At 41.2% G+C, this 24996-nt stretch overlaps 3 protein-coding genes and 1 long non-coding RNA gene across 7 annotated transcripts; 2 read left to right on the forward strand and 2 right to left on the reverse strand.

Moving 5' to 3' along the window:
* Positions 1-755: 755 nt before the first annotated feature.
* LOC135651712 (protein NSP-INTERACTING KINASE 1-like) lies at positions 756-6490 on the reverse strand. The gene is made up of 11 exons (XM_065172381.1): positions 5983-6490; positions 5752-5884; positions 5578-5649; positions 5356-5499; positions 5158-5229; positions 5012-5071; positions 4250-4347; positions 2833-2982; positions 2361-2702; positions 1447-1826; positions 756-1356 (listed from the first exon to the last, which is right to left on the reverse strand). The coding sequence occupies exons 1-11, from the start codon at positions 6083-6085 to the stop codon at positions 1045-1047; spliced, it is 1866 nt and encodes a 621-aa protein (XP_065028453.1). The 5' UTR covers positions 6086-6490; the 3' UTR covers positions 756-1044.
* Positions 6491-8765: 2275 nt separating this feature from the next.
* LOC135652169 (aspartic proteinase nepenthesin-1-like) lies at positions 8766-10444 on the forward strand. Its single transcript, XM_065173211.1, has one exon. It carries the CDS (start codon positions 9061-9063, stop codon positions 10321-10323), a length of 1263 nt encoding a protein of 420 aa, XP_065029283.1. The 5' UTR covers positions 8766-9060; the 3' UTR covers positions 10324-10444.
* Positions 10445-14200: 3756 nt separating this feature from the next.
* LOC135655996 (uncharacterized) lies at positions 14201-15396 on the reverse strand. Its single transcript, XR_010504256.1, has 2 exons — positions 15201-15396; positions 14201-15074 (listed from the first exon to the last, which is right to left on the reverse strand). It is a non-coding gene; the product is annotated as an uncharacterized LOC135655996 (long non-coding RNA).
* A 1137-nt stretch (positions 15397-16533) lies between these two features.
* Positions 16534-24530, forward strand: LOC135656978 (dol-P-Man:Man(5)GlcNAc(2)-PP-Dol alpha-1,3-mannosyltransferase-like). Of its 4 annotated transcripts, none has more exons than XM_065175966.1 (14): positions 16534-16767; positions 16885-16919; positions 17034-17171; positions 18132-18200; positions 18790-18947; positions 19067-19133; positions 19236-19289; positions 20473-20561; positions 22707-22823; positions 23410-23519; positions 23621-23699; positions 24068-24124; positions 24198-24251; positions 24350-24530. In XM_065175966.1, exons 1-14 carry the CDS (start codon positions 16632-16634, stop codon positions 24513-24515), a joined length of 1329 nt encoding a protein of 442 aa, XP_065032038.1. In that variant the 5' UTR covers positions 16534-16631; the 3' UTR covers positions 24516-24530. The 4 variants fall into 4 exon arrangements, 3 of the variants coding, with proteins under 3 accessions (XP_065032038.1, XP_065032362.1, XP_065032193.1); XR_010506559.1 differs by having other exon boundaries at positions 16535-16767; positions 24045-24124; positions 24350-24432; XM_065176290.1 differs by having other exon boundaries at positions 16535-16767; positions 24045-24124; positions 24198-24432.
* Positions 24531-24996: the final 466 nt, after the last annotated feature.

A 24996-nucleotide genomic window follows, 5' to 3' on the forward strand; every position in this document is an offset into this window, starting at 1 on the left:
AACCTTTGGCGTAAACTACCCCACCATAATGTCTCGACTATTCGATATCCAACTTGATGTCTGTCATATGAAACGGCTCATGTGATTCTCGAGGTGTTGACTTATCAGCTGATCATCGTCAAACGAAGCCTGCCAAATTCGCAAGTCAAACTTTCAGCGCTAACATTGAAACATCGGACGGACTAAGGAGTAGCGAAATCTTCCGATTCTGGCTTTGTTGGCGATCGAGATTGATGCGACTGCTTAGCTGCTGCAGTTTGGACCAAGACACCATCTATCTATGCTACTCGACTTGTGGTATTTAGCTACACAGATACGTGGCTAAGAAACATTTGACCACCCTCCCTTTCAGGAGATCTACTGAGATTGAATTCCGATGCTTCTTCTGTTGCTCGATTCTCTTCTTTTGATGCTGTAGCCAAATCGGTGTGTACAAATTCCGCAGCAGCTTATTTGGGGATTTGTTTCTGTTTTGTTTTACCTTTCTCTAGAACAGAATCAACATTGAGTTATTTGCTTTCCTTTCAAAAAAGCAAAATGCATTGAGATCTCAGTATCTGTCTCTTAAGTTCCAGCACGAATGAGCATATCGAACCTATATTATCACTGATCGCAACCCTGCTTTGTGCCGTCGACGACGATGCTGTACACCTATCTTGGTGGGCGTCAAACAAACATCAGCTCATTTGGCGAGCTTCAGATCTCGGAAGAGAATTAATTGTAGACTCCATGTTCGAGCTGTGCATGATCACATCTACGTTTAGCAGTTTCCATTTCATGATTGAATTATATCACTTATTGCTTCATCATGAACCTACATTCTCTTTCATACACACGTTTAGAACTCAGCCAAGAACCAATACACCCATCACAAATTAATCACCCCTCTCTCTCTCTCTCTCTCTCTCTCTCTCTCTCTCTCTCTCTCTATCTATATATATATATATATATATATATATATATATATATATATATATATATATATATACTGTACAAATTCCTCATATACCAAGCTAAAGATATTTGATCTTCTTCGTAATTCGGTCACCTTGGTCCCGAGAGTTCCATCGCTTCCACCACCAATGAGTCATCAGTGAGATCAGAGTATCGTTCCGAGGAGAACTCGGGCACCCTAAACTTATGAACCTCTGTCCTCTGAGACGCTTCCCATCTCTCCGCAAGGCCATCACCTTCAAGCATGCGAGCCACCTCAGACATTTTGGGCCTGTGTCCCGGGACATACTGAGTGCACAAGAGCGCAACTTGGACCATCTCTTCCAGCTCTATCCTGTCGTAGTTCTTCAGGTCCTTGTCGACAAGCACATCGAGTTTCTTTTCTTGGTGCATCTTCCTCACCTGATTGAATAACCAACAAGAAACATCCTAGTAAATGACAAGAACCATGTACGAAGAAAGCATGTCATATGACCTCCGTGTTGTGCATACCCAGTCAAGCATGGCACCCTTCTGTTTTGCCGCTTTTCCATATTCCAGAGCTCTCAAACCAGTAATCAGTTCGAGAAGAAGAATTCCGAATCCAAAAACATCAGTTTTCTCAGAAGACTGCCCCGTTGAGAGATACTCGGGAGCTATATGTCCCACGGTTCCCCTCACAGCAGTAGTCACATGTGTATCCCTGTGATCTAGAAGTTTTGCTAGCCCAAAGTCTCCTACAACAGCCTCACAGTAGTCATCCAGCAATATGTTAGCGGCCTTTACATCTCTGTGAATGATCTTGGGATCACACTGTTCATGTAGGTACAGTAATCCCCTTGCAGCTCCCAAGGCTATCCTTTTCCTGGTACTCCAATCTAATGCTGGTATTTCTGCACACAATGTGGAAAATAAAAAAGATTCAGTCTTTTGTCATGTGGTCAGCATGCTAAAGCCTCTATGCTACTAGAAAAGATCAATGATATCATTGTCAAACTCTGAAGAGCCTTCTGAATCATTTTATCTGATTGTATCCAGAAATAGTATGATAGCTGTGTGACCTCATATTTTGTTTAGAACCTCTATATTCATACAATTTTTGCTGCAGAATACAAATGCCTACCAAGCTCATATAACCATAGTAAATTTGAAGTAACATAATTTAGTTAAATGATTGAATAGCTGTCTATATTCCTATTTATCCATACTAAAACCACCAAAAAGGGTGTGATATTATCTACATCTATAACATCTAATCTTGCTTCGTGGTTAATTAGCTTGTACACAAGCAACAGAAAATTTTACATCACATCTCAAATTCCTAAAATAATTTATTCCCCAAAAAACTGGCTTTGTGTGCTGCACACAAATTACCATGGCATAATGCATATAGTTTTCATCTTCAAGAAGAAAACCTAAATTATCACCTCTGAGTCGAGAAGCAACACTTCCATTTGACATGTATGGGTAAACCAGAAGCCTTTCTGTCGCAGTCATGCAGAATCCACACAGCCTAAGAAGGTGTCTGTGCAGAGCTAAGCTTATCATTTCAACTTCAGTTTTGAACTGGATCTCTCCACCCGCTACATTCCCATCCTTCAGTCTTTTAACAGCTACCAAGGTTCCATCTTGTAGCTGACCCTTGTAGACATTTCCAAAGCCACCTTTGCCAAGCAGGTTTTTACTGCTAAAGTTGTTTGTAGCAACCTGAAGCTCCCTGAACTGGAATCTTCTCAGGTTACCGAGGCAGACTTCTTCCTTATGTTGGTCTGAAAAATGATATGGTGGTTACAACAAGTAAATGATCAAAGATAACACAAACTCACCGATGATGCAGGTATTGGTTTATAAGCCAGAGAACATGATGTTGTCTTTAAATTTCACTGCATAGTTACTTACCATTGACATCAAAGAAAATTTGTTGGTTGTGCCTTCGACTGCACCATATAAACAGCCCAACCACAAGACCAAGGAGACATATGCTTCCGAGGCTGGATGCAAGGGCGAGAGCTAGTTTGTGTCTTTTGGGCCTTGGAGGCATTGGAGCACCTTAAGAGAACAAAAAATAATAGTCAGGATTCAGGAAAGGAGGTTTGCAAAATAAAATGAACCATGACATGAACCTAAAGGCTTGTTAGTTTCTTTGTCAATTCTATTTGCTCAGCAAACGAACAGGCATACAGAATTTGGTCATCTGAAACTCATTATTTCACAGTTGAAGAATACCCCATATGCTCTTTTCATGCAACAGGATGCTCTTCTTTTGCAATTTCCTTTTATTTTCAATGCAATCACAAGCTGCGGCGAACTAAACAATGTCAGTGAGTTAGCTACAGTTTGAATTTCCAGGCTGGTTTTCTGCCAAAAAAAAAGGTCCGGGCCATGAGTCTAAAAGCAAAATTAGTTCTTGAATTAGAAGGATGGAGGACAAATGGTATTCAAAAAATCACTAGTTAATGAATTAGTCTGTCTTTTGTTGAGCAAAATAAATCCATCTTGTAAACATTCCTCGTCACGGTGAACGCTATACATCCTAGAATGCAGGAGAGTAAATCCTAAAAATATGATTTCAAGAATTACTGAAAGATAAAATACTCTTTCATTTCAGCAAGTTAAGGGAAATTGGGAAGGACAAGTACTCTTTCATTACAGCCATAAATAATTACCGAAGGAATAATTTTGTTTAGTATTTCAACAAACAAGTATAAAACGATGGTGGCACCATAAGTCAGAAGCAGTTGAACCGTGACTGTCTTTTCTATCAGTTATGCAGATTCAGAAACAAATGAATTGGAGGTTGATCCAGCAGATAAAAAATTTCATGAATCATAGCAGATGATTCAGAAGGAAAAAATGTTAGTTTTCCAAAGCCTGCTTTTGATTTCTTGTAAGTTGAGATTGGTTCTCCTGTCAAGTTCCTGTAGCAATATAGATGGCTTCCGTGTAGGCTTATTGTAAAGATCAAGCTACTAGAGATGACCAAGAAAGCTGGTGTTCAAGGGAGAACATTTAGTGATCTGGAGCAGGAAAAATGGATGAATGCCGTCTGGACTCTGGTATTTAGAGTCATCGAACAAACACTCGGAGCTATCGAGCTTCTTTGGCCAAGACCACTGTAGGAGAATGATGAAGCAAACCCCTTTTACTCATGAACAGCATAAATGAATATGTTGCAAAAAGTCATATGCCTATGGTCATGACAATTTCTGTTTATGCTTCAACATAGTAACACAAATTGGTCGCTGATAAAAAATAACTAGAATTAGATTGAGAAGCTGTAGAACTTTTAGATGGAAATTTTCGTCGCAACTCGTACCCTGAGTATCATTTATATTGAAGGTACTTGGCATAGGCATCATCCCATAGCATTGGTGCTCCAAGTCAGTTGGACATATCAAAGGATTTCCAACAATGCTGCAGGGAATGCAAAAAAGAATGTGTTAATATTAGATTATGCATCGTGGAACAAAGAAAAAGGAGAACTTTCGGAGCATAGCATAGCATAGCATACTCATGATACCAGTAACTTATAAGCTGCACAAACATGTAGATCAATCTTAAGCCTAACAAGGGCACAAAAAAAAAATGATCATCTGCCTCTTTATGTACAAATAGTAAAAGATATGAAAAATATAGAATTCGGTGACAATTTGTCACTTCAAAAATTAATGTCCAAGTTTTCGAAGTTGCACCAATTCAATTGAGTTGAATCATGGTCCATAAGGAAGATTGAAGTTATCATAAAGAAATGATCCTCTGCCTCTTTATATACATAAAAATATTGATTAATTAAAAGGGTATGAGAAATCTAGAATTTACAGACAATTCTTCGCTTCAGAAACAAATGAACAAGGCTTTGAAATGGCATCCAAACAAATTGAGTCGAAGGAAGATTGGATTTTTTCCATCGGCCACAGCTAACAAGTCTTTAAATCGACTGCTTCTAGAGTTCGTGGCAAATGGCAGTACGAATCAGAGAAAAAGTAATCGAGATTGAACTTTCAGAGGATACGATGAATTACTAGGTCAAAATTTAAATGCATAAAAAAGCAGTGCAGCAGAGATGGAAGAGACTTACTTGAATGCTTTCGGTGGAGACTTTGGGATAGGGCCACTCAAATTATTGTACGATAGGTCCCTGAAACATAAATGCCACGAGATGCCTTCTTTGGTTATAAGCATCCATCGAAGAAATCATCTCCTCAAAGCATGCAACAGACTTACATGAAAATGAGCGGAGTGATGCCGATCAACGGCAGAGGAAATGACCCGGAAAGACTGTTGTTGTTGAGCCTCCTTCACAGTAACCGAATGCGAAACAAGAAGAGTTGGTAACCCAGTGATTCGAAAGCATAGGATTTCTACTAGGCTACCTTTCTACCTCGTAAAGATTCAACTTTGTTTACGGTTCTGCACACTTACAGGTACTGGAGGCCTTTCAAGTTGCTCAACGAAGCAGGGATCCGACCGGAGAATTTGTTGTTAGAGAGATCGAGGGTGTGAAGCTTGGACAGCTTCCCAATTTCTGGAGGTACTGGTCCTGATATGTTGTTGTTCTGCAGCAGCCTGCACAAAGACAGCAAGCTTAGGAGAAAGAGGGATCCAAGTTTGGTGGACGAATCCCAGCCATCATAAGCAACTTACACGATTTCAAGATTTGTCAGGTTTCCTATGCTTGGAGAAAGTGTACCGGATAGATCCTGGCCTGGAGTTCCTCTGTTAAAATAGCCCTCGAGCGTTATACCCTTGTCAAAGATGGGAAGAAAGAAGAGATGGTAGGAAAGCATCTGATGTCGACAAGCTCGTTGTGAAACTTACAGCCCAACGACCAGGTTCTCAGATGAGCATGTGATCATAGTCCAGCTGCATGGATCCACAGAGTCCTTGTCCCAGTTCTCAAGAACACTATGAGGATCCACAAGAGAAGCTTTGATGCCCATTAGAGCTTGCACTAAAACAGAGCACAACACATCAAATGGGAAAAAGGGAACGATCGATTCAGTCCGGTGAAAACAAAACGGAGGCAACAACATGTCATTTACGCAGTACCTTCGTAGTTGACACCTTTAGGGGAGAGCACCGCGGTCGCTGCAGCCCAGGACCAGAAGAACATGATCCAAAAGACCAAATCTTTACCCATTTTTCCTTGCATTGAACTCACAGGCTATGAAGAACAGGTAGGAGGAGTCTTTTAACAAGACGATGGGTTAGAAGGCTTGCACAGAGTGAGAGAGAGAGAATAGCTGAATGGAGTGTCAGGACGTCACATCATCGATGGGTTTCTTCATTGCTTCCCTTCTGATTGATAGCTGGCCCTTTTCCACTCAGAAGAAAGAGGCAGCTTTGTTGCATGCGTTCCTTATGTCAGGCGCCATGACAACGTATCAACAATCAAGCCTTGATGCCTCCATACAAGAAAGCGGGTGGGAGACTGCAACTTGGTCTTGTTGGAATGGGTAGAGGATGGACAGGTGCAGAGAAAAAAAAGACAGTTTTGAGGAGTGCAAGTGGAACGGAGTATGATGCTTCAAAAAGGTGAGTGGTTCACTTGTTGGATTTTATGACAGATTAGAGAAGGCTGTTATTGTCGAATCAAGTAAGATGTGAATCGACCGATTTTAGATAACATTAAAGCAGGACGAAAAAGGACAGGAGGAGTGTAATGACCTGCTTCATCACTTTTTTTATCGGAGAATGAAAAAGGCATGCATCCGAAGGGTGGGGTGCGGTGCGCGACAGAAATGCTTTTCACCGCATAGCTATCTATCTATCTATCTCGATATCATAGCAATGCGATCAAAGGCATCTCTCGTGCGACAATCTTCCGTCGAGCACGAGACACCTCAACAGCCGAAGAGACGGGATCTCGAGGAGCCAAAAAAAGAGCCATCCATCCATCCATCCGATCTCGATGGAACACAGGGGATGATGATGATGCGTGGGGACAAGGAAAAGAGTGACGGGAGATGGTGTTGCTTGTTGCGCCATGGGAATCCAACGTCCGCAAGGGTCGGCCACTCTCGTCGGTCACCACTGTTGCAGAGTGGGGCCAGGAGGTGGCGCGGCCTCGATGTTCGTGGCGGCCAACAGGTGTTTGTTGGATTGCCTTGGCCTTTAAAGCGCGGAAGTGTGCGGAGGAGTACGACGCATAGGGTGGGTCGCATCGCTGGGAAGGATACTCCATGCCCACCCAGGTGGTCCACCTCACCACAAAATTACCACCAGTCACGGCATCGATTTGATTCAGAGCGGTAAAAATAAAGCAGTGGGTATTCAAAAGCAAAAGCTGCCACATCCCTTTCTTTTTTTAGGCCTTCCGACGTGTACGGCCGTGGTTTTTCCCATAAAAAGATATTCCACTTTTTATTATTATTTTTATTTTTACAAATAATATATTTAATATATATATATATATATTCATATCAAATAATTTCTAATATATATATTCCACTTTTTGTATCATTTACGGTGTTGATTTATAGTGTTTTTATTATGATGATATACCAAAGCACTACTACAAGCAGCAAAAATAATATAGCCAGTTTTTTTAGGAATAATTTAAATATTTTTTGAATTAAGAGACATTATTATTTAGAAAACACCAAAAGGAAACGTGTTTTGAAAAAAAAAATTGGCACGTAATCTTTAATATTAGTGCTCGACTTGATTCACACACGATCCGGTTAAGCCACGATAAACCCTCGAGTACTCATCAGAAGCTCGCAGATCTCTTGCAGCACTGAAGCACATGTGAAACAGAAGCATGTTATCGGCAGCACCAACATGCGGACAAAACATCACCATCGACGACGAGATCTTTGTTGGATACGAAATAAACACTCTAATATAAATGATGACTCATCTATCGACTTGACGACTTTTGTTTCCTGTTAATTAAGCCGGCACCTGACTTGGGACCGACCCAATCTGCTTGCAGCCTTCATAGCCATCTCCGGTGGACTCGGGCAACGTAAGATCCCACCACTGCCTGGGAATCAAAGAATCGATCACCGGGAAAGTCAACTCTCGGATTCTCCCGGAAGCAAAAAAAGATAATTCGTTTCTTCTAAAGGAGATTCACATTCTTGTGGTATAAAGTTGATGACAAAGTTTTATACTAGAAAAGCTATCTTTTGAGACTATAAAGAGATTGACGAGGTGGCAAGGTTTTGCTGTCTTACGAGTGTTTGCTTTCCTTCACCATCTTCGCAAAAGAAGGATAGGCCACGTACCTCTTTCTCAAAGTAATGACACTGCCACTATGAACGAACGAGAGGCAACTGTTGGCCCTTCGACTTGTGGAGAATCATCATCCTTCTCTACTTTTAATCAAGAACGGTCGCCTCGATCTCTTTTTGCTAATGGAGCACTCGCAAAGATTGCTTTGACCGACAGTGCGCGTTACCACCAAAAACATCTGACACCTAATGATGATCTGCTTGAATCGAAAAAGCACCGATGCTGATCATGTTCCTGCAGGTGATCCGATAGGTTAGTGCATGAAACCTAAGGATCCTTAGCGAGAGAGAGAGAGAGAGAGAGAGAGGCAGTCGATGAAAGATGGGGCCAAAACTTTTTATATGTTGGGGGATGGAAAAACGTACCCCTTGAAATCGCTCCCATAAGTGAGTGTGATTATTATTAGACATGATTCCTCCGTTCCTAATGCATTATCGGAGTATGTCACTCTGGCCATTTTGTTCTCTCGGCCAAGATCAACCTCTCGACAACAGTTGAAACAAGTATACTACAAATATTAGGGCCTGCAATCGTTGTGTTCGAGAGGACTTCCAGTGTCTTTTATATCTCCGATGCAACCTATTAAAAGTATATTTTCGAATTTAGCTTGGTGGTAGTCTCATCGCTTCCTAAAACCAAGTTGCGGTTTCCAAGGTCGTTGTCTGCGTTCTGTTCTTGCGGCTCACAGGTCCTGTCTCCCAACTTTGGATTGCGCGCAAATAAGGAACCCTAAAACTGATCCAACTCCTCTTACCAAGTGGGCTGAAAGCTGATGAGCTAAAGTTGGCAATTCTCTGTTACGGCAAACATAAACTCTCTTTCAAATCTCTATTTTGATCTCATCCGCCGTATACATATATACGTAGATGCTCGATCGTCTCTCTCTTCATGGCGTACTTCCCGTTGTTAGCTCTTCTCGCACTATCCTCCTTGCTTCGATCGACCACACCTGCACCTGCCGGACTTCAACTCGGTCTCACCCACGTGGACGCCGGCAGCCCTTTCACGTTCACGGAGCGCGTCCGGCGTGCCGCGCAAAGAAGCAGGCACCGGAGGGAGGTCCTCGAAGCCAGGCTGGCCAACTCCTCCGGCGACATCCAAGTCCCGATCACGTCGTCGAAGTTCGAGTACAAGCTGGAATTCGCCATCGGCACACCGGAGCTCAACGTTACCGCCATACTCGACACCGGCAGCGAACTGGTATGGACGCAGTGCCGACCCTGCGACCCATGCGTGCAGCAGAGCACCCCCGTTTATGACCCCTCCGATTCATCCTCCTTCTCCCGGCTTCCTTGCACCAGTCCCTTGTACGATTACCAAGTCTTCAAGCGCTTCGATCCACCAACGTGCCACTATGCCTACGGCTATGGCTCGGGGGCCACTCAGGGCGTTCTGGCCATGGAGACGTTCACATTTGGCACGAAATCTGTGTCCAACATTACCTTCGGCTGCAGCAGGCAAAGCAAAGGCAACTTCGCAGGAACGTCCGGCATCGTTGGGTTTGGCCGAGGAAATCTATCGCTGATATCGCAACTCGGTTTCCGCAAATTCTCTTACTGCCTCACTTCATTCAACAGTTCAAGCAGCAGCCATCTTCGGCTTGGGTCTCTTGCGACCCTGAATGTTACCGCAAGTAAAGTTCAATCCACGCCTTTCCTGGATGACACCAATCTATACCGCGTCTCTTTACGAGGGATATCGCTGGGCGAGGCCCTCTTGCCAATTCCGAACGCCACCTTTGAGTACAGAAGAGACGAGCTTAGTGGTACGGTGATAGACTCCGGCACAGGCCAGACGCAGCTGCCCAAGCCCGTGTACGAGATCGTCAAGCAAAACATCACGTCTCTCGTTGGCCTACCCGTGGTTAACCTGTCGTCGACCATCGGGCTTGACCTCTGCTTCTCAGTCTCGTCATGGCCCCCGCCGCCGGTGCCGGACATGACGTTCCACTTTGACAATGCCGATATGACGATACCGCCGGCGAACTACATGTACCCCGACCAAAACGCCGGCGCGTTCTGCTTAGTGATGCAGAGGTCCGAAAGCAACTTGATGATCGTCGGCAACTACCAGCAGCAGAACATGCATGTAGTCTACGATGTTGCAGGAAGAACGCTATCCTTCATGCCAGCCCGATGTGAAGACTTGTAAATCATGGCTTTTCAAGTATGCCTCATCGTGAAAGAAATTTGAAATAGTGAAGATTTCGTTCTTGTCAATGTAACACATGTTATGAGGATGACATCATTAGCAAGCGCTCAAATTCATCGTCCGAGTTCTGTATATTTTTCTTGTCTGTTTCCGAAGCGCTGCTACGATTCCCCAAGAGATTTCGGACGAGTCTCTTGATGTGTCAATAACGAAAAGGTGGTGAGCGAAGCAGCAGGAGTCGTTGTCGGGGACGGAGAGGCGGTGGTCGACGGAGAAGGATCTCATGGTGGAGGCGCGCCGTTGTCTGCCTCCTCAGTTAGCTGCTTTGAGACCGTGCAAGGAGAAACATAATTCTATTATTGGATCACAGAACATTGCCTTTCCAGGGTTAATTTTCTAGCTGACTTGAAGGCTTCACGCCATCTTTTTCTCTCTAAAAGAACAACAAAAACACCATATAAATTATGACAGCCGCTAAGAGAGGAGTGGCATTTGTATCGGTCGATGGATTCCGAGACGTACGACCCCCTCGGTGAAACTACAAGGCTCCTCCTCCCAAGCGGCAAATACTCCCGACTCGGATGCTACAACTTCAGCTGGCGCCGATGGTCTCACGGACCTCATCGAAGCAGGCTTGGGTTGTCGGAGCAACACCGTGCGACTCTCTATACTGGGCTATGATCAAAGGATATTATATATATATATATATATATATATATATATATATATATATATATATAAGAAAAGCTGAATTTTAATGACCGGTGCTTTGGATTGATTCAAGCAAGAGAAGTCATGCTGGAAAAACTTGAGTCCACGGTTCAGCTGAGTAAATAGTTGAGGGCTCATTTGTGAGCCACAGAAAAGTGAAAGCAAAATTCCTTTCTGGCAGAGATAGCTTCAGATCCCATTCACAGTTGAAGATCTCTGCTGCACCGCGGGCGTAATATTTGTGAACCTTGTTGTGATCATGAGACTCTTACGGGAAGTAACCTCAGGGAAGAAGTGTTGGTGAAATAACTTGGAAGTAACAAATCTCTGATCATTCTAGCCCTATAAGCAGCAGAATAGCACTGCTCCCACTTAGAACACAGTGAGGAATGGACTATCATCGTGTGTTACAGATGATGCATGAACTCACAATCAAGGAGATGATAAACTCGAATACGCTTCATTGCAGGAGTCGTCCTTTCTACTTATTTTTTCATCGTCAAACTCGGTGGTCATCGTTGCCCAAATCTTTCACTAGGCATCATATCTTCCCACTAAATGCTAATCAGAGGCACTCACGATGTCCATCTGCTTTGATATGGATGCCACTAAAAGTGGGTCTTCGAAGGTGATAAGGACGAGATAGGGCTAGATATCTTCAGAGGAAAGTCAAGCCTCGATGGATATTGTATAAGTTGGGAACTACAGAAGAGAAGAGTTGCCTTTCAAAGTGACATAATAAACAAACTGGGGATTCTTTCTTGCAAACTCTATCTTAGATTCTGTCAAAAGCAAAAGCCAGTTCGATGAGAGTGGTTTATGATTGATGTCTCGGTCCTTTGGTGTATTCCATGGAATACTGTGCATCGGGTGATTCTTCGGATGGTTTAACCATGGTTTAAGTAACTAGACTTTAAGGGAATCCTGATACGTTAGAAGACCTTCATCGTGCATCGACGGAGCTCGGAAGACTTTTCACCTACCCAATATTAATTCCATGCAAAACAGGGTAGAAGTAGCATAAAACTAGGGACTACGGAATATATGTAGGAGCTGCACGATGGTATCGCTTCCAATGATAGCCAGCACAAAGTAGTCCCTCGATGACTAAAGGAAAAGAGCAAGAAGCATCCTTTCTCAGCAGGAATGGCTCTCCGCCGTCCAAATCGCTGCTCCACGGTGTTCCAGCCATGGAGATAGATGAACCCTCGGTTAGGCCTGCAAAAGAAGGTGAATCTTTTTTGTCCATCGTCTAGTCTACCTTTTGTTTTGATGCCTCTCTTAGGAAGCCGGAGCTGATCCCAGGGTTCATTCCATTATATATGGGATGTACAAAAGAAAGGGAAAGGGAAAGGAAAAGGAAAAGGAAAAGGAAAAGTTGCTCGGGTACATCGTGCAGCAACTACATTAAAAGTCGTGCGGCAACGGAACCGGAACCGGAACCGGAACTGGCACTGGTGCATGTAGTTTTTGGCCGCAAAACAAAAGGAATAATGCATCTGTGCAGATAGCAAGTCTATGATCGTGATGCAAGGAGGAGCAGTGTGGGAGGCGGACACCAGGTCCAGGTGCGTTGCAGAGAGGAAAGAGAGGTGAAGTGGAGGACCCCATGTGTTCCAGAAGTCCTAAGTTTTCTGCACTCCGACTGATGAAGACTTGCAGGCTTCGGCAACCATCAACGTGGACGTATGTGAGCATCACCTTTTCATCTGTGGCAGTCATCAGACAGAGGCTCGGATGTTGCCATCGGAAGCTTTCATCAGAGATGAAAAAGGCATGCATCTTTCGCATCGAAGGAAGAGTAGCACAAGTGATCCTCCTTCCATACCTCGCACATCAGCTAGTATTCATTCTTCATGTCAAAATCCTTGAACCGGGCAGGCCAGAATGGGTTCCATACCAACAACGGTGGAGATATCGCTGAACGGTAGGTACGACTTCTCATAAAAGATCAATGCAGACAGATAGAGGTCCGAGAATTGGAGAGGTCAAAATCTTCATCGCATCCGGAGACCGATATGACTGACTACTCTTAAAGCTCGATTTGCCACCTCTCGGGCAGGAGGAGTTCTCCGACGCTAATGCAGTGTAAAACACGTTTTACAGAAGCGGATTACAGCCGACGGCCATTGTTGTCTTTTATGTCTGTGGATGATCTGGTAACAAAAAAAATCGATGAGCGGAGGTCTCGCAAGAGTAGACTTCCCGCATGGCTGCAGAAAAATATGTACGGTCCTATGCGACCAAGGAGAAAGGCAAGCAAGGAAAGATGAAGAACATGCTTGGGATGGATTCCTTCAGAATAGGAATCACAAGATGATATGAATCGGACGCAATTCATAAGAGCCATTCAATAGATAGACTGAATGATATGAACTGGCATATGGGACTGTGACCGATGCGCCTCAGCCCTCGTTCTAAGTTTCTGCATGTCCGTAATGTATATTGTGAATTTTTAGGATCAGTACATTCTACTCCGAATCATTCATGGTTGATTTGACCCACTTTCCTTTCCTATTCTCCCACTCTCACTTGTGGATTGATTGGTTGCTGTCGTAGAAAGCAGTCCCTCTATGTGAAGAGTAATTGAACTGGTAGTGGCCCTGTGCGTTCGAATGCTTCGAGGAGTGTGTGTTGGTCTTGCATGTAGCATCATCATACACGAAGGTCAATTTTTTGTCATGTAAATATAGTTGTGCAAGTTTCTTAAGATCGATAGTCGGGAACTTGTGTTGGATCACAATCTTTTTTGGATCGAAACTATGATTAGCTTTCTTCCTTTGGGGTCGCTTTTTGGGTTGACAGAGAAGAGAGATTTGGGTTGACAGAGAAATCGGAAAAGAAGGAAGGCATACAATCTTCCTTGCAACCCCTACGCCAAGTCGTTTTATTTCTGAACCACAATGTGAGGCAGTGAATTGGAAAATGTCGCTAGAAAACATCATTGGATAAGACAAAGAATACGTTGAAACACGAAGCAACAAAGTTGATGATAGCTGAGAAAATGGAAACACGATAACATGAAAAATGGCCACCATTACTTCCCATCCATTTAAACTCTTCCTGCAAAGATGGAGAAGAGTAGTTGTTGTCACCGCAACAAGTGCGGCCGATTTGGTCAGTAGCTCACGGTGAGGTTTTGCTGCTTCCTACTTCACCACAGGGATTCTAAATAAGGATGAACTTTACTCGCATTACTTCCTTTATACAGACTTGGACAGCACAAGGATACATCAGCAGCAGCTTCCTCTCACGATTCATCCGCTAACCATTATTTTGTCCGGTACGATCACCGATCACAAACTAGGAGGCACACGACCAGCTGGTCATCTACGAAGGGACGAAAGAAAGCGCCTAATAACAAATGGAAATAAGCTAGTATTTAAGCTGAGCCAAGGATCGACGAGGTGGACCAGGCGAGGCTCCAGGGCGCAAGTCACACGGCGACGGTTTGCCTGTCGAGGTCCACGAAGTGGGTCTCATGGCTTTGAAGATCCATGAAGCGGCTCTCGTGGAACTTGGCGATGAAGGCGGAGGCCTTCCTGTCGACGTCGGGCTCCCCCACCCACTTCCCTCGGTCCTCGTCGCTGGGTCGGATCTTCCTGGACACGTACCTCGGCTCCCAGTCGGCCTCCTCGTCCTTGTACTTGGCCTTGAAGAAGAGACAGGAAGAGGACTTGGAAGACGACTGGCTTCCTCCCATCTCTCTTCCACACGCTGCTCTTCAGGGGGCGCTCTGCGAGGAGTTCTAGGGAGCTTCTGCTCCTTTTATAGCCAAGGGAGGCCCTGAGCTAGTGGTGGTGGTGGTGGCGGGGTGGGGGGAAGGTAGCTTTGATAGATTCCAGGGGCAGTCGTAGACGTTTGAACGGTGCGAATTAGCTGCGTTGTGTGTGCTTCACAGTTGGTAAGAGATACCATCCATGCACACCGGTTGGACTCGTTCCAAGTTTTATCTTCTCCTACTGCTCCGTCTCTGTGCTTTTCTAACACAATTCGACAGGGAAAACATTATGCAAGCAGCCTTATAGCCTCACGTTCACCTGTCATTCACATTGCAGATCGGAACAATCAGTCACCTACGGAATCACCAGAGCATATAAGCCATGGCATGGAACCATGATCCTCATCCAGGAAACTAATATTTTAAGAGAGTTCATATTCCAGACCTCGAGAGATCGATTACTGTTGATCGATTGGCCTTGCACCATCTGAATCGTCTTATCCAGCATGCAAATCCGAAAGATGCTTCCTGCAAAGATAAGATGGTATTACATTTTACTTTAATTTTTCGACATGGAACACCGATGATTGCAGGCAGAGAGAGAGAGAGAGCCGAGGACACGATGAAGATGAAGGCGACCGAGGGAGTACTTTCTTCATGCGCTCAAAAGCAGTCGACTTTGTTTGGCCTGCCAAACTAGCAGATGCAATCACGGAAAGATAGGCAAACTTTAGAGATGTCATGGATTATTATTATTATTATTTTAGTCGCTACTTTAGTGTTGCTGGCTGTAATCACGTTGCTTAGTAGTATATCATTAGGGGTAGAATCTTGATCAGGCAAAAGGGATTTGGCTTGGTAGGTGAAGCCTATTTCTGTGGGCTGTGAGATTGTGCTGCCAGTAGTACCAATTGCTTGATCCGAACCAGTTTCCACCTGCCATTGGGAAAGAGTGCTCAAAGAGGGGGGAAGGGGAAGGGGACACCCAGTCAAGGTGGTAGAGAGGGATCTCGGAATAAAGAAAGATGCATGTGATATGATTAGCGCTCTTTCTTGGTGGACTAATCATCTGCTAAATCTCTTTTTCTTCTTCCTCTTCTGGTGCGACAAAAGGACCACGACAGCGTTGTCACCGCAAACCCTAAATGCCGAGCCTTCAAAATATACTTGTAAAGGCACTTTGAACGAAGAAGAAAAAGAAGCCCTCTTCCATGCGTCGCAAATAGAAGAAGACACAACGGAAGCATCATCATTCCATTTGCAGACATCAACAACACGTTTTTACAACAACAATAATAATAATAATAATAATAATAATAATAATTAATAATAATAATAATAATAATAATTAATAATAAATTAATAATAATAATAATAATTTCGTAACTTTACGTCTTAAAAAGTACTCGTATATCTCATATCACTAAATAAGACAAATTCCTCTTTTATCATGTAATTTAATTGAATATCTTATAACTAATGAACAAAAGAAAAATAATACAGACAGACTACTGAGTGTTGAAGTGAATTTTACTCTCTTTTTACGAAACAGAGCTCAGCATGACGTCAAAAAACATTAGTGGAGAATGATTATTAATATATATATAAATAAATATGGATATCAGTAAAAATGATTAAATGGCATCGAGAAATTAAATTTATTAGCTAATTTCAAAAAAGGAAATATTGATCGATTTCGGCACGTTCGCAATCCTTCCGGTTTAAACCGGTTCGTTTGGGCCATCGGTTCGGCGTCCCCGGCTTAACATGGCCATCGGTCCATCAGAGACTGGTCCGGGTTGGTTGTCTCGGCGCATCAGAAGAGATCGGTAGACGACAGACCAAGGGATTCCGACGCCCGCCGCCCGCCGAATCCATGGCCCGACCACGGTCGCCCACGAATGATCTCCCCCCATCCCTCGGCGGCTACAAGGTCTCGAAGCCTCTTTTTGCATCGGCATTGTTGGTCCTCGATTCCATCTTGGTGGCTCTCATCATCGCCTACGTCCCTTGTAAGATGCCCGAGATCACTTCTTGCCCTCTCTTCACGGGTTTTCCCTTCTTTCTTCTTGATTAACTGATGATGCCGAGGTCTGATGTATCTTCTTGATTCTGCCTTCTCTGTTTAGATACCAAGATCGATTGGGACGCGTACATGTCCCAGGTGATGACTCTTTGTGACCTAGCCGGGCCTCGTTGGTCTCTTCTTGGAACGGACAGGAGGCTTTCCATCTTATCGGGCTCATCTTTCGTTGTTTGTTCTTGCAATTGGAGGCAGGTAGATGGGTTTCTCGGAGGAGAAAGGGATTACACCAAGCTGAAAGGGGACACGGGGCCGTTGGTGTATCCGGCTGGGTTTCTTTATGTCTACTCCGCCATCAAGTTTCTAACCGGCGGGGAGGTCTTTCCTGCTCAGGTGCGATCTCGATGGACCTCGCAAGATTCTTTCTCTACTTTCTTTTCTTTTTATTTTCCTTTCGTGTTCTTTCACCAAGATGTGTCAAGATTAACTATATTCAAAATTCTTTGGAGCGTCTTCTTTTTATGCTTGATCTTTAGTTGTGCGATTGAGGGATTTCTCATATCTCTCCTATCAAATATTTATACCATTGCTGAATCTTATATGTGCGAGTATTCGGCCCATGGTATGCGAGATACTTTGTACAATTTAAGACTGAGAATTGTCCCATTGTAGAGTCTCATACTTAATGGAGAGATACAGGTGACACCGTACAAGTTGCAGACGTATACTGGAAATAACATGGAATGCTGCTTATCACATATGAATCAAATGAATGATGCGCAAGAATGATGTTAGCCATCCCGAGTGCGAATTTTCGTTTCTTTTCATTATACACTCCGTTAGTCATTGTATTGGGGGCTTTGGTGTTATTCTTGGGAAAGTGTGTAGCCTGTAGCCATTGTACTGTATCTCTCATTTAAATTATTAAAATATGCATGCTTTTAAGTATACAAGTGTGTTTGTGAGATATGTGCAGTCCTAAGATGTCATATATATCATGCATGTGTTCATAAATCATCCATCTATAATTTATCTTGTGTGCCCATGATTTTTCCCTTCACTTATCTGCAAGATTTTAATGAACTTCAACAATATCTTTTGAGATATGAAGTATTCTTGTGTGTAGGCATGATAGTGGCCAAAGACAGCCAAAATATATGCCTAAGAAAAGAAATGTCCAGAATATTATTATTCTTAGTGTTTCAAAGAGTTAATTATGTTTGCTTGTTCAACATACTGTTGGGATGGAAATAAATTAAAATTCACTATGTGATTGCTTTGGTTCCTATCTCACAAAACATGAAACTTTACACGTGTTAATTCACTTGGTTCTTATTATCTGTCCTTTTGCAGATCTTGTTTGGCATTCTTTACATAATTAATCTGGGGCTCGTTTTCTTCATTTATATAAAGACCGATCTGGTATGGAAATCTGTCAGAGTTCACCGTTAATTAAATTTTATACTTCTTTGTACTATTGTGTTTCTATTAACATTACACACAATAAAAATTTATTGTTTTCTATGATTAGTGTTTATATATATATATATATATATATGTATATATATTTATATATATATGAGGTCGGAGAACTTCATGAGGGTTTATTGTGTTCCATGATCGGTACTAGCTATCTCTCTTTACTTGTGGAAGTGAACGGAACACATTTTGCATCTGATTCTTTTTGGTAATATGTTGCCCATAATCCAAATGGGTACATCTTTGCTGGCTTTGGTAATTCAGATGCTGATATTGAAAGTTATGCATCATACTAAACGGATAATAATGTTACATGATTTTGGCAATTTGAGTACCAATGAGAATATCTTTTTTTGGAAGTCCCCTCATATCATAAAATGGACACCATCTATAACCACTAGGTTGGACTTTAAGCACCGGAGGAAGGGGTCTAACTTGTTATCTAACAGTTGAATTTCTCCCTTTCAAAGCAGATTTAAATATGCTCGTATCTATCTTCATGACACTATTGCTTGTCATCTTGTTGTGGCAGCTTCCATGGTGGGCTCTTTCTTTCCTTTGTTTGTCGAAGAGAGTTCACTCGATCTTTATTCTTCGTCTCTTTAATGACTGTTTTGCAATGACCTTGCTTCATGCTTCTCTAGCTTTGCTATTTAGTCAAAAATGGCATCTGGCTTTGATCATTTTCAGGTACTAGTTCTTTTCTCAATCACTTGAGTATCATAGGCAACAACTAACTTAGTTGTTTCTTTATTTGATAGCTGATGAATATGGCTGGATTTTAATTTTCATTTGTCTTTTCACCATAGTGGAGCTGTGTCAATTAAGATGAATGTGCTTCTATATGCGCCACCTTTATTTCTGCTTATGTTAAAGGTATAACGTCTGATATTAAAGTTTCATTTATTAGACATCTTGATTATAAATTTATCGCTTAATTTACAGCTAACTGTTGTTACTATGAATATTGTGCTGTAGGCTCTTGATGTTAAGGGTGTCTTCTCTGTCTTGTTTGGTGCTGCGTTAGTGCAGGTATCTATCCATGCATTGCTGTTTCCATTTCCTAATACTATATACGTCAAAATCCATTTTTCATTTTATTCCTTCACATGCGTTTGAACTTTGTTTGGCCCATGCAATCTCTATCTTAGTTTTAAGATTTACAGGGGTTATTTAGTTACTTTTGATTGGTTTTTTGTCTGCAATTTGTGATATATTTTAATCGGGAATGATACGATAGACCAAAGTTATTTGGTTGATTATGGTTAATGACTATTTCATCTAATTGGTCAAAGCAGCAAGTGATGGGCTTAAGTGGATGACGGGAGATGTGTGGGTGCTTGAGAGAAAAGTGATGCTTAGGATGGGTGGTTTGGTTGAGTGGTAATGATTGAATGAGGTGGTGAGCATATGTGCGACTTCAACCAAGCAACTGGGATGAGAAGAATCATATGAATCCTGTCTACTTCTCTTTTTTTGTAAACTGATGTGACTTGCAAACTTATTTTTTATGTACTAACACATATTATTTTTTTCATTTTTTATTTTAGCATGCATCTAATAGGGCAGGCCTTGGTGCCACAATAAAGTTTCTCCTTCGCATAGCGGCTTTTTGAATCACAGAAATAAGTTCTCTACTTATAAAGATAAGGTTGTAAGTTGTAACCCAGGTCTACATCGACAGCAGCTTCTGGCACCATGCCGCTTTTCTTTTTTAACACACTTTTAAACCCATTTTTAATTTTGTTTTCTTGCCAATTATTCTTTGCTTTCTCTTGAATGTGTGGTGTGGAAATTGTTCTAATTCAACAATAATTATGCTTCGCTGATCTTTATTTTTGGGTGCTTCGTATAATCTGCTGAATGTAGCCAATGGAGGTTTGTTTCTGGTTGAACAGGCTAATCACAGTCTATGATGTGCCATACTACCTGCTAAATAACTTACTACAGTTCAAGGTTTCATGTGCCCCCTTTTACTCGCAATAGTTTTGGCTAGATTTCAAGATTTGTTAGGGGGCAGCCTAAGACTTCACATAATCTGTTCATTTAGGCTTCTCAAGTTAGTTAGGCTCCCTCTCCATACTATTGTCAGAAAAAGCTTGATGTTTTGTTTTGAAGAATTTGTTGACGTTATAGCTGGTTGCATTAGAAACTATTCTTGTTATTGTCTATATCTATTTGTTGTCATTTGATTGGATGATTCACTTTTTGGCAGATTATTTTGGGCTTACCGTTCTTGCTGACATATCCTGTTGAGTACATTTCAAGAGCCTTTAATCTTGGGCGTGTCTTCATCCATTTCTGGTGCATACACAGTCTTTAGAATTTTAATTTGTTACAGTGATCAAAATATTCTAGTCTAGATTGCTGCTGTTCTTGGAAAGTTGAACTTTATTATGAAATGCTAATCTGTTGATTCATGTCATGGCTGAAAGATGCTTCTTATTTTTGTTAGTGACTAATAATTAGTTCAATAATGTGCATCATCTATATCTAAACAATGAACAAAGCAATAAATTTAATAGGTGTTTGGATGTATTTTGGAGCTAATTTTTTCTGCACTGCAGTATTGACATTTTTAGAACAGTGAAATTTTCTGTAGGTTTCTGTAGCTCTTATATTTATGATGTTCCCAAGAACAATAGATCTGCTCTATGCATTTGACCACATGGATGCAAACATAATATGAAACATCATAAATGTTTTGTTCTTTCATGTGAACTGCAGGAGTTAGCTATATAAATTATATTCTTCTCTAAACTAGTGATTGTTAAGCATTGAATGTAGATTTTTGTAAAGTTATAGAATTTGTCAAATATGCCAATAAGAATTCTGGAAAACTTTTGATTGCATCCTCGTGCATATGTGCAACATGCTACATTTGCCGATGTATTTAACTTTGTTATGTAGGCAGAATGGCAACTGATATAATTATTCTATTTATGATGATGTTTCTCCTGTAAATCTGATATTTTGTTTTCCTCTTCCAGAGTAACATTTTCACATTTCCTCTATTTTCTTTAACTTTGTATGATTGCTTGAAAAAGTTTGGTGATAGAATGGGCTGAAGAATAAAAACTTGAAGACTGATAGTTATTTGCAAAGTTTTCTTTTGGTTTTATAAACACAGAATCAAAGACCAGTGCAAGAAACTGATTCTGTGATCACAATGGTAGACACATATACAAGTTCAGTCACTAGTGTCATCATCCTGAACTAGTTAAGCAACTTGATTTCTTTATATTCAATGATGAGGATTTTTTATTGGACATATTTGTGAGAGAATGTCAATTCATGTTTGAGTGAAACCTGCATTATACAGACCAATTTAAGGGGAACCAACGGCCATGTTAGCAAGCCCCTCGTTATATCAATGATGCTTACATGATTCTGTCCACTGATCATTAATTTGGCATATCTCGTTAAATTTTCAAATGAGTTGAAAATAAAGTTGATTGGTCATTGATTGTTTTAATGTGAATCAGATTGTCTCCCTGTATGCCCATAGGAACCTAAGTACTGCTGTTACCGTTTCTTTGGAGATGATCTTTTAAACAGATTCTGAGGGACATGCAGTGGGAGTAGAAATTGCAGGCTTAGCATAGATGCCAAGATACTTGTTTTATACTAACTAGCTAGTGCCTCTCTGATATTGTGACTGGATCTTGTTAATATTCCTGTTCTTGCTTCTTAATTTCTAAAGGTCTGTATTTTTTTCAACTTGTTAGCAACCTTCTTTGTTCAAAACATGTACTATAGATGAGTAAACTAAATCCAAGCTGCACTTTGCCACCTGTTTTTGTCCTCCCTGTCTTACAGGGAAGTGAGACAATCGGACATTAAACTTGCGCCCTACCAGTGGGCATTGCTGCCTTTCTAATTGCTGTATTTCTCGGCGAGATGAGGGAGGCAGAAACATGTATAAATGGTATTTGGCAGTAGCAATGTTACCTTACCATTCCCTATAACTGTCATTTGCAGGTTCTATAAATTAAAATAGACATTATTTGTCAAAACCCCTCTTGGTTACAAAGATATTAAGGTATGCATGTCTCCAGACTGATTCTTTTAGTTCAAGTCCGTAATTCTATTTGCAAACTGTAATGGGTGTTATAGTGACTTGCATCATTAATTTAAGCAAAGAAACATAGGTTCATTTACATGCTTGTATCGTAATGTATAGCTGTAACCTATATACAACAAATCATGAGTCTCATCTATTTCGGGTACACTACATGGATGATTTCCTACCACTGAGCTAACACTAAACCTATATCTACAAAAGTATTTGTCCAATTGTCAATCAGCATAAACATACGTGTCTAGGCACAGAATCAAATAGGAATGTTTTTGTGAATGTATTATTTAGGCATTGGTTAGCCAGATATATATTGTAATCCTTGTCATGATTAAGTCAACCGTTACATCATTGCATTAATCTTGTTTCAGGTCTGTTAATTTCAAGTTTGTTCCAGAAGAGATATTTGTATCAAAAGAATTTGCATGTGCCTTGCTGGTTCTTCATCTAACATTGCTTATAGTATTTGCAAACTTCAGATGGTCCAAGTGAGTAACCAAAATTTTGTTATTATCATTTCTTTTGTTCTCTCTGCTTTTATATCTTTGGTTAGTGTTAAGGAATGATAATATGCAGTCCTTTTAGAATAAGTCCGATAAACATCTTAGTCTGAACTGTTTTACGTGTGATGAAAGACTATTAGTGCGCTTTGCTCTAACTGATATATGTTAAAAATGACTAGCAAAGGAATAAGTTTGATTGTTGAATCATTTTTTGTTTACTCTTTCATTCATAATTTGCATCAGATTTAGACTATATGGTATTTCTTTTTGTTAACCATGCAAATAATACTTGGTTGTTTATTACTGAGTATACCAGTTAATACAAAGTTGTCACTGGGGCTTATTTTGAAGATACCACAGTGACCTGTATACCTCTCTGACTTTGATTGTGGGATGCATGTTGGCCCATGAGATCATCTAACGCCATCAAATAACACTGCACTTGTACCTGCAAAAGCACATTGAAGATTTGCTTATAAATGCAATTCCACTTTAGACTTCACTTGAATTTCATCATTTGCAATCTGGAATAATAACGGGTTTTAATGAATGTTGTGTTGGGCGCCGACAGGAATGGACTTTTTCATCTCTTGAAGTCAAAAGTCAGTGATGCTTTTTCAATATTCTCTATTCAGCAATTTCAGTCCTGTGAATCAAGAATCAAAACTCTCAATAAAGAATGTATGTTTGGAATTTCTGAAGATCCTTCTCTTATCACATTTTGTTTTGTTTACATTATTTTTCCTTGGTCTGAACATATATGTGAACTGATATACATCCAGATATTGCAACTGTTATGTTTGTCGGGAACTTCATCGGCATTGTATGTGCTCGATCTCTTCATTACCAGTTCTATTCTTGGTAAGCTAATCTAATAAAGATTTGTATTTGCTTTTATTGATGAAAATAGCATACTAAAAGAACAACCTATCTGTAACCCAGTTAAAATATTTTCCACAAGTGTTGTTTTTTCTTCTGATGTTACTTGAAAAAATCCAAAAATTCACATTGCAAGAAATGTACTGCAAATATTGTTCAAGCAGCATATATCTTTCTTGTTAATCAGTAATTTTTAGCGTCACATAGTAGCATAGCTTTTAATGATTTTGTGAGACATCAAAGATGTAAATTTACATACTATTTTGCTTTTCCTTTTAATTACTGTGGCTAATAAATTGATGATGATGCTTTCATCATTAAAAGCAGTTTGTCACTTGGGTGTCTGTCAGGTACTTCTACTCGTTGCCTTTTCTTTTGTGGAAAGCACCGTTCCCGACCCCTCTAAGGTAAAAAGGTTGCCACATTCGTTACTGCTGTTGTTTGTTTCTTTCTCTCTGATGTTTGTGTTGTGTGTTTCAGGCTCATCTTGTTTGCTGGCGTGGAGCTCTGCTGGAATATTTACCCTTCAAATATGTATTCCTCATTGTTGTTATTTTGTATCCATTTGTTCGTACTGTTGGGTGTTTGGATTGCGCCAATTGGAAGTGATTTTGTTGATCAAATACCTGCAGAGAGAAGGGAGGCGTGACTGATGCTACTGCTGCTGCCGCCACATTATTTGCCCAAACTAGTTTGAATCATTACATTTTGATCATGTTTTTCTCCCGTTGTTGGTATTTTGCGTATTCGGTGAGGATAAAAATCGGATTTTTTTTTGGTCTTTGGTTGTTTTTATAATCGGATTTACATCCATTTAATAAAACATAATAAAACCCTCGGAACACATTTGTAATAACTCTGTTCAAATTACCAAATAAGAGACCATGCACCAAATGTGGCCGAGTAAGCAAAGCTATGCTTGTTTGAAATCCATGAGATCAACAGTGAAGAATGGGGATCAAGTTGGATGTGTCTGAAGGCGACAGGCTAATTTATCAAGGTAAGACAGTACCTCGGTGATGCATCTATGCCCCTAGCGGTGAAGAAAAGAGTTTGTCCTCGGTGATGCATCAACGATGAGAGAAGCACAATACCAGAAACTCCCACGTGATGGTGGTGGTTGTGGTGGTGAGGGATTCCCCCATTAAATAGGTCGTGCGAGGCACAAAAGCAGAACACCCCAAGCAGCGAGGAGAGAGATTCTGTCCACGGTTGCTGCCTTAGCAGGAAAAGATGATGAGAAGCACAAAAGATGATGATGATGATGATGATGATGATG

This window comes from Musa acuminata, chromosome BXJ1-1, assembly GCF_036884655.1.
Source record: "Musa acuminata AAA Group cultivar baxijiao chromosome BXJ1-1, Cavendish_Baxijiao_AAA, whole genome shotgun sequence".
Taxonomy (NCBI): Eukaryota; Viridiplantae; Streptophyta; class Magnoliopsida; order Zingiberales; family Musaceae; genus Musa; species Musa acuminata.

What these genes read in the sequence shown, in the direction of transcription:
- LOC135656978 (XM_065175966.1), top strand. Translation starts at nt 16,632, where the DNA reads ATGGCCCGACCACGGTCGCCCACGAATGATCTCCCCCCATCCCTCGGC. An exon ending in CAAAACTCTCAATAAAGAAT is followed by an intron (nt 23,520 to 23,620) that starts GTATGTTTGGAA and finishes ATATACATCCAG; the next exon opens with ATATTGCAACTGTTATGTTT. An exon ending in CCGTTCCCGACCCCTCTAAG is followed by an intron (nt 24,125 to 24,197) that starts GTAAAAAGGTTG and finishes TGTGTGTTTCAG; the next exon opens with GCTCATCTTGTTTGCTGGCG.
- LOC135651712 (XM_065172381.1), bottom strand. Translation starts at nt 6,085, where the DNA reads ATGCAAGGAAAAATGGGTAAAGATTTGGTCTTTTGGATCATGTTCTTC. An exon ending in CTGACAAATCTTGAAATCGT is followed by an intron (nt 5,500 to 5,577) that starts GTAAGTTGCTTA and finishes GTCTTTGTGCAG; the next exon opens with GCTGCTGCAGAACAACAACA. An exon ending in TGTTGCTTCTCGACTCAGAG is followed by an intron (nt 1,827 to 2,360) that starts GTGATAATTTAG and finishes CATTGTGTGCAG; the next exon opens with AAATACCAGCATTAGATTGG.
- LOC135652169 (XM_065173211.1), top strand. Translation starts at nt 9,061, where the DNA reads ATGGCGTACTTCCCGTTGTTAGCTCTTCTCGCACTATCCTCCTTGCTT.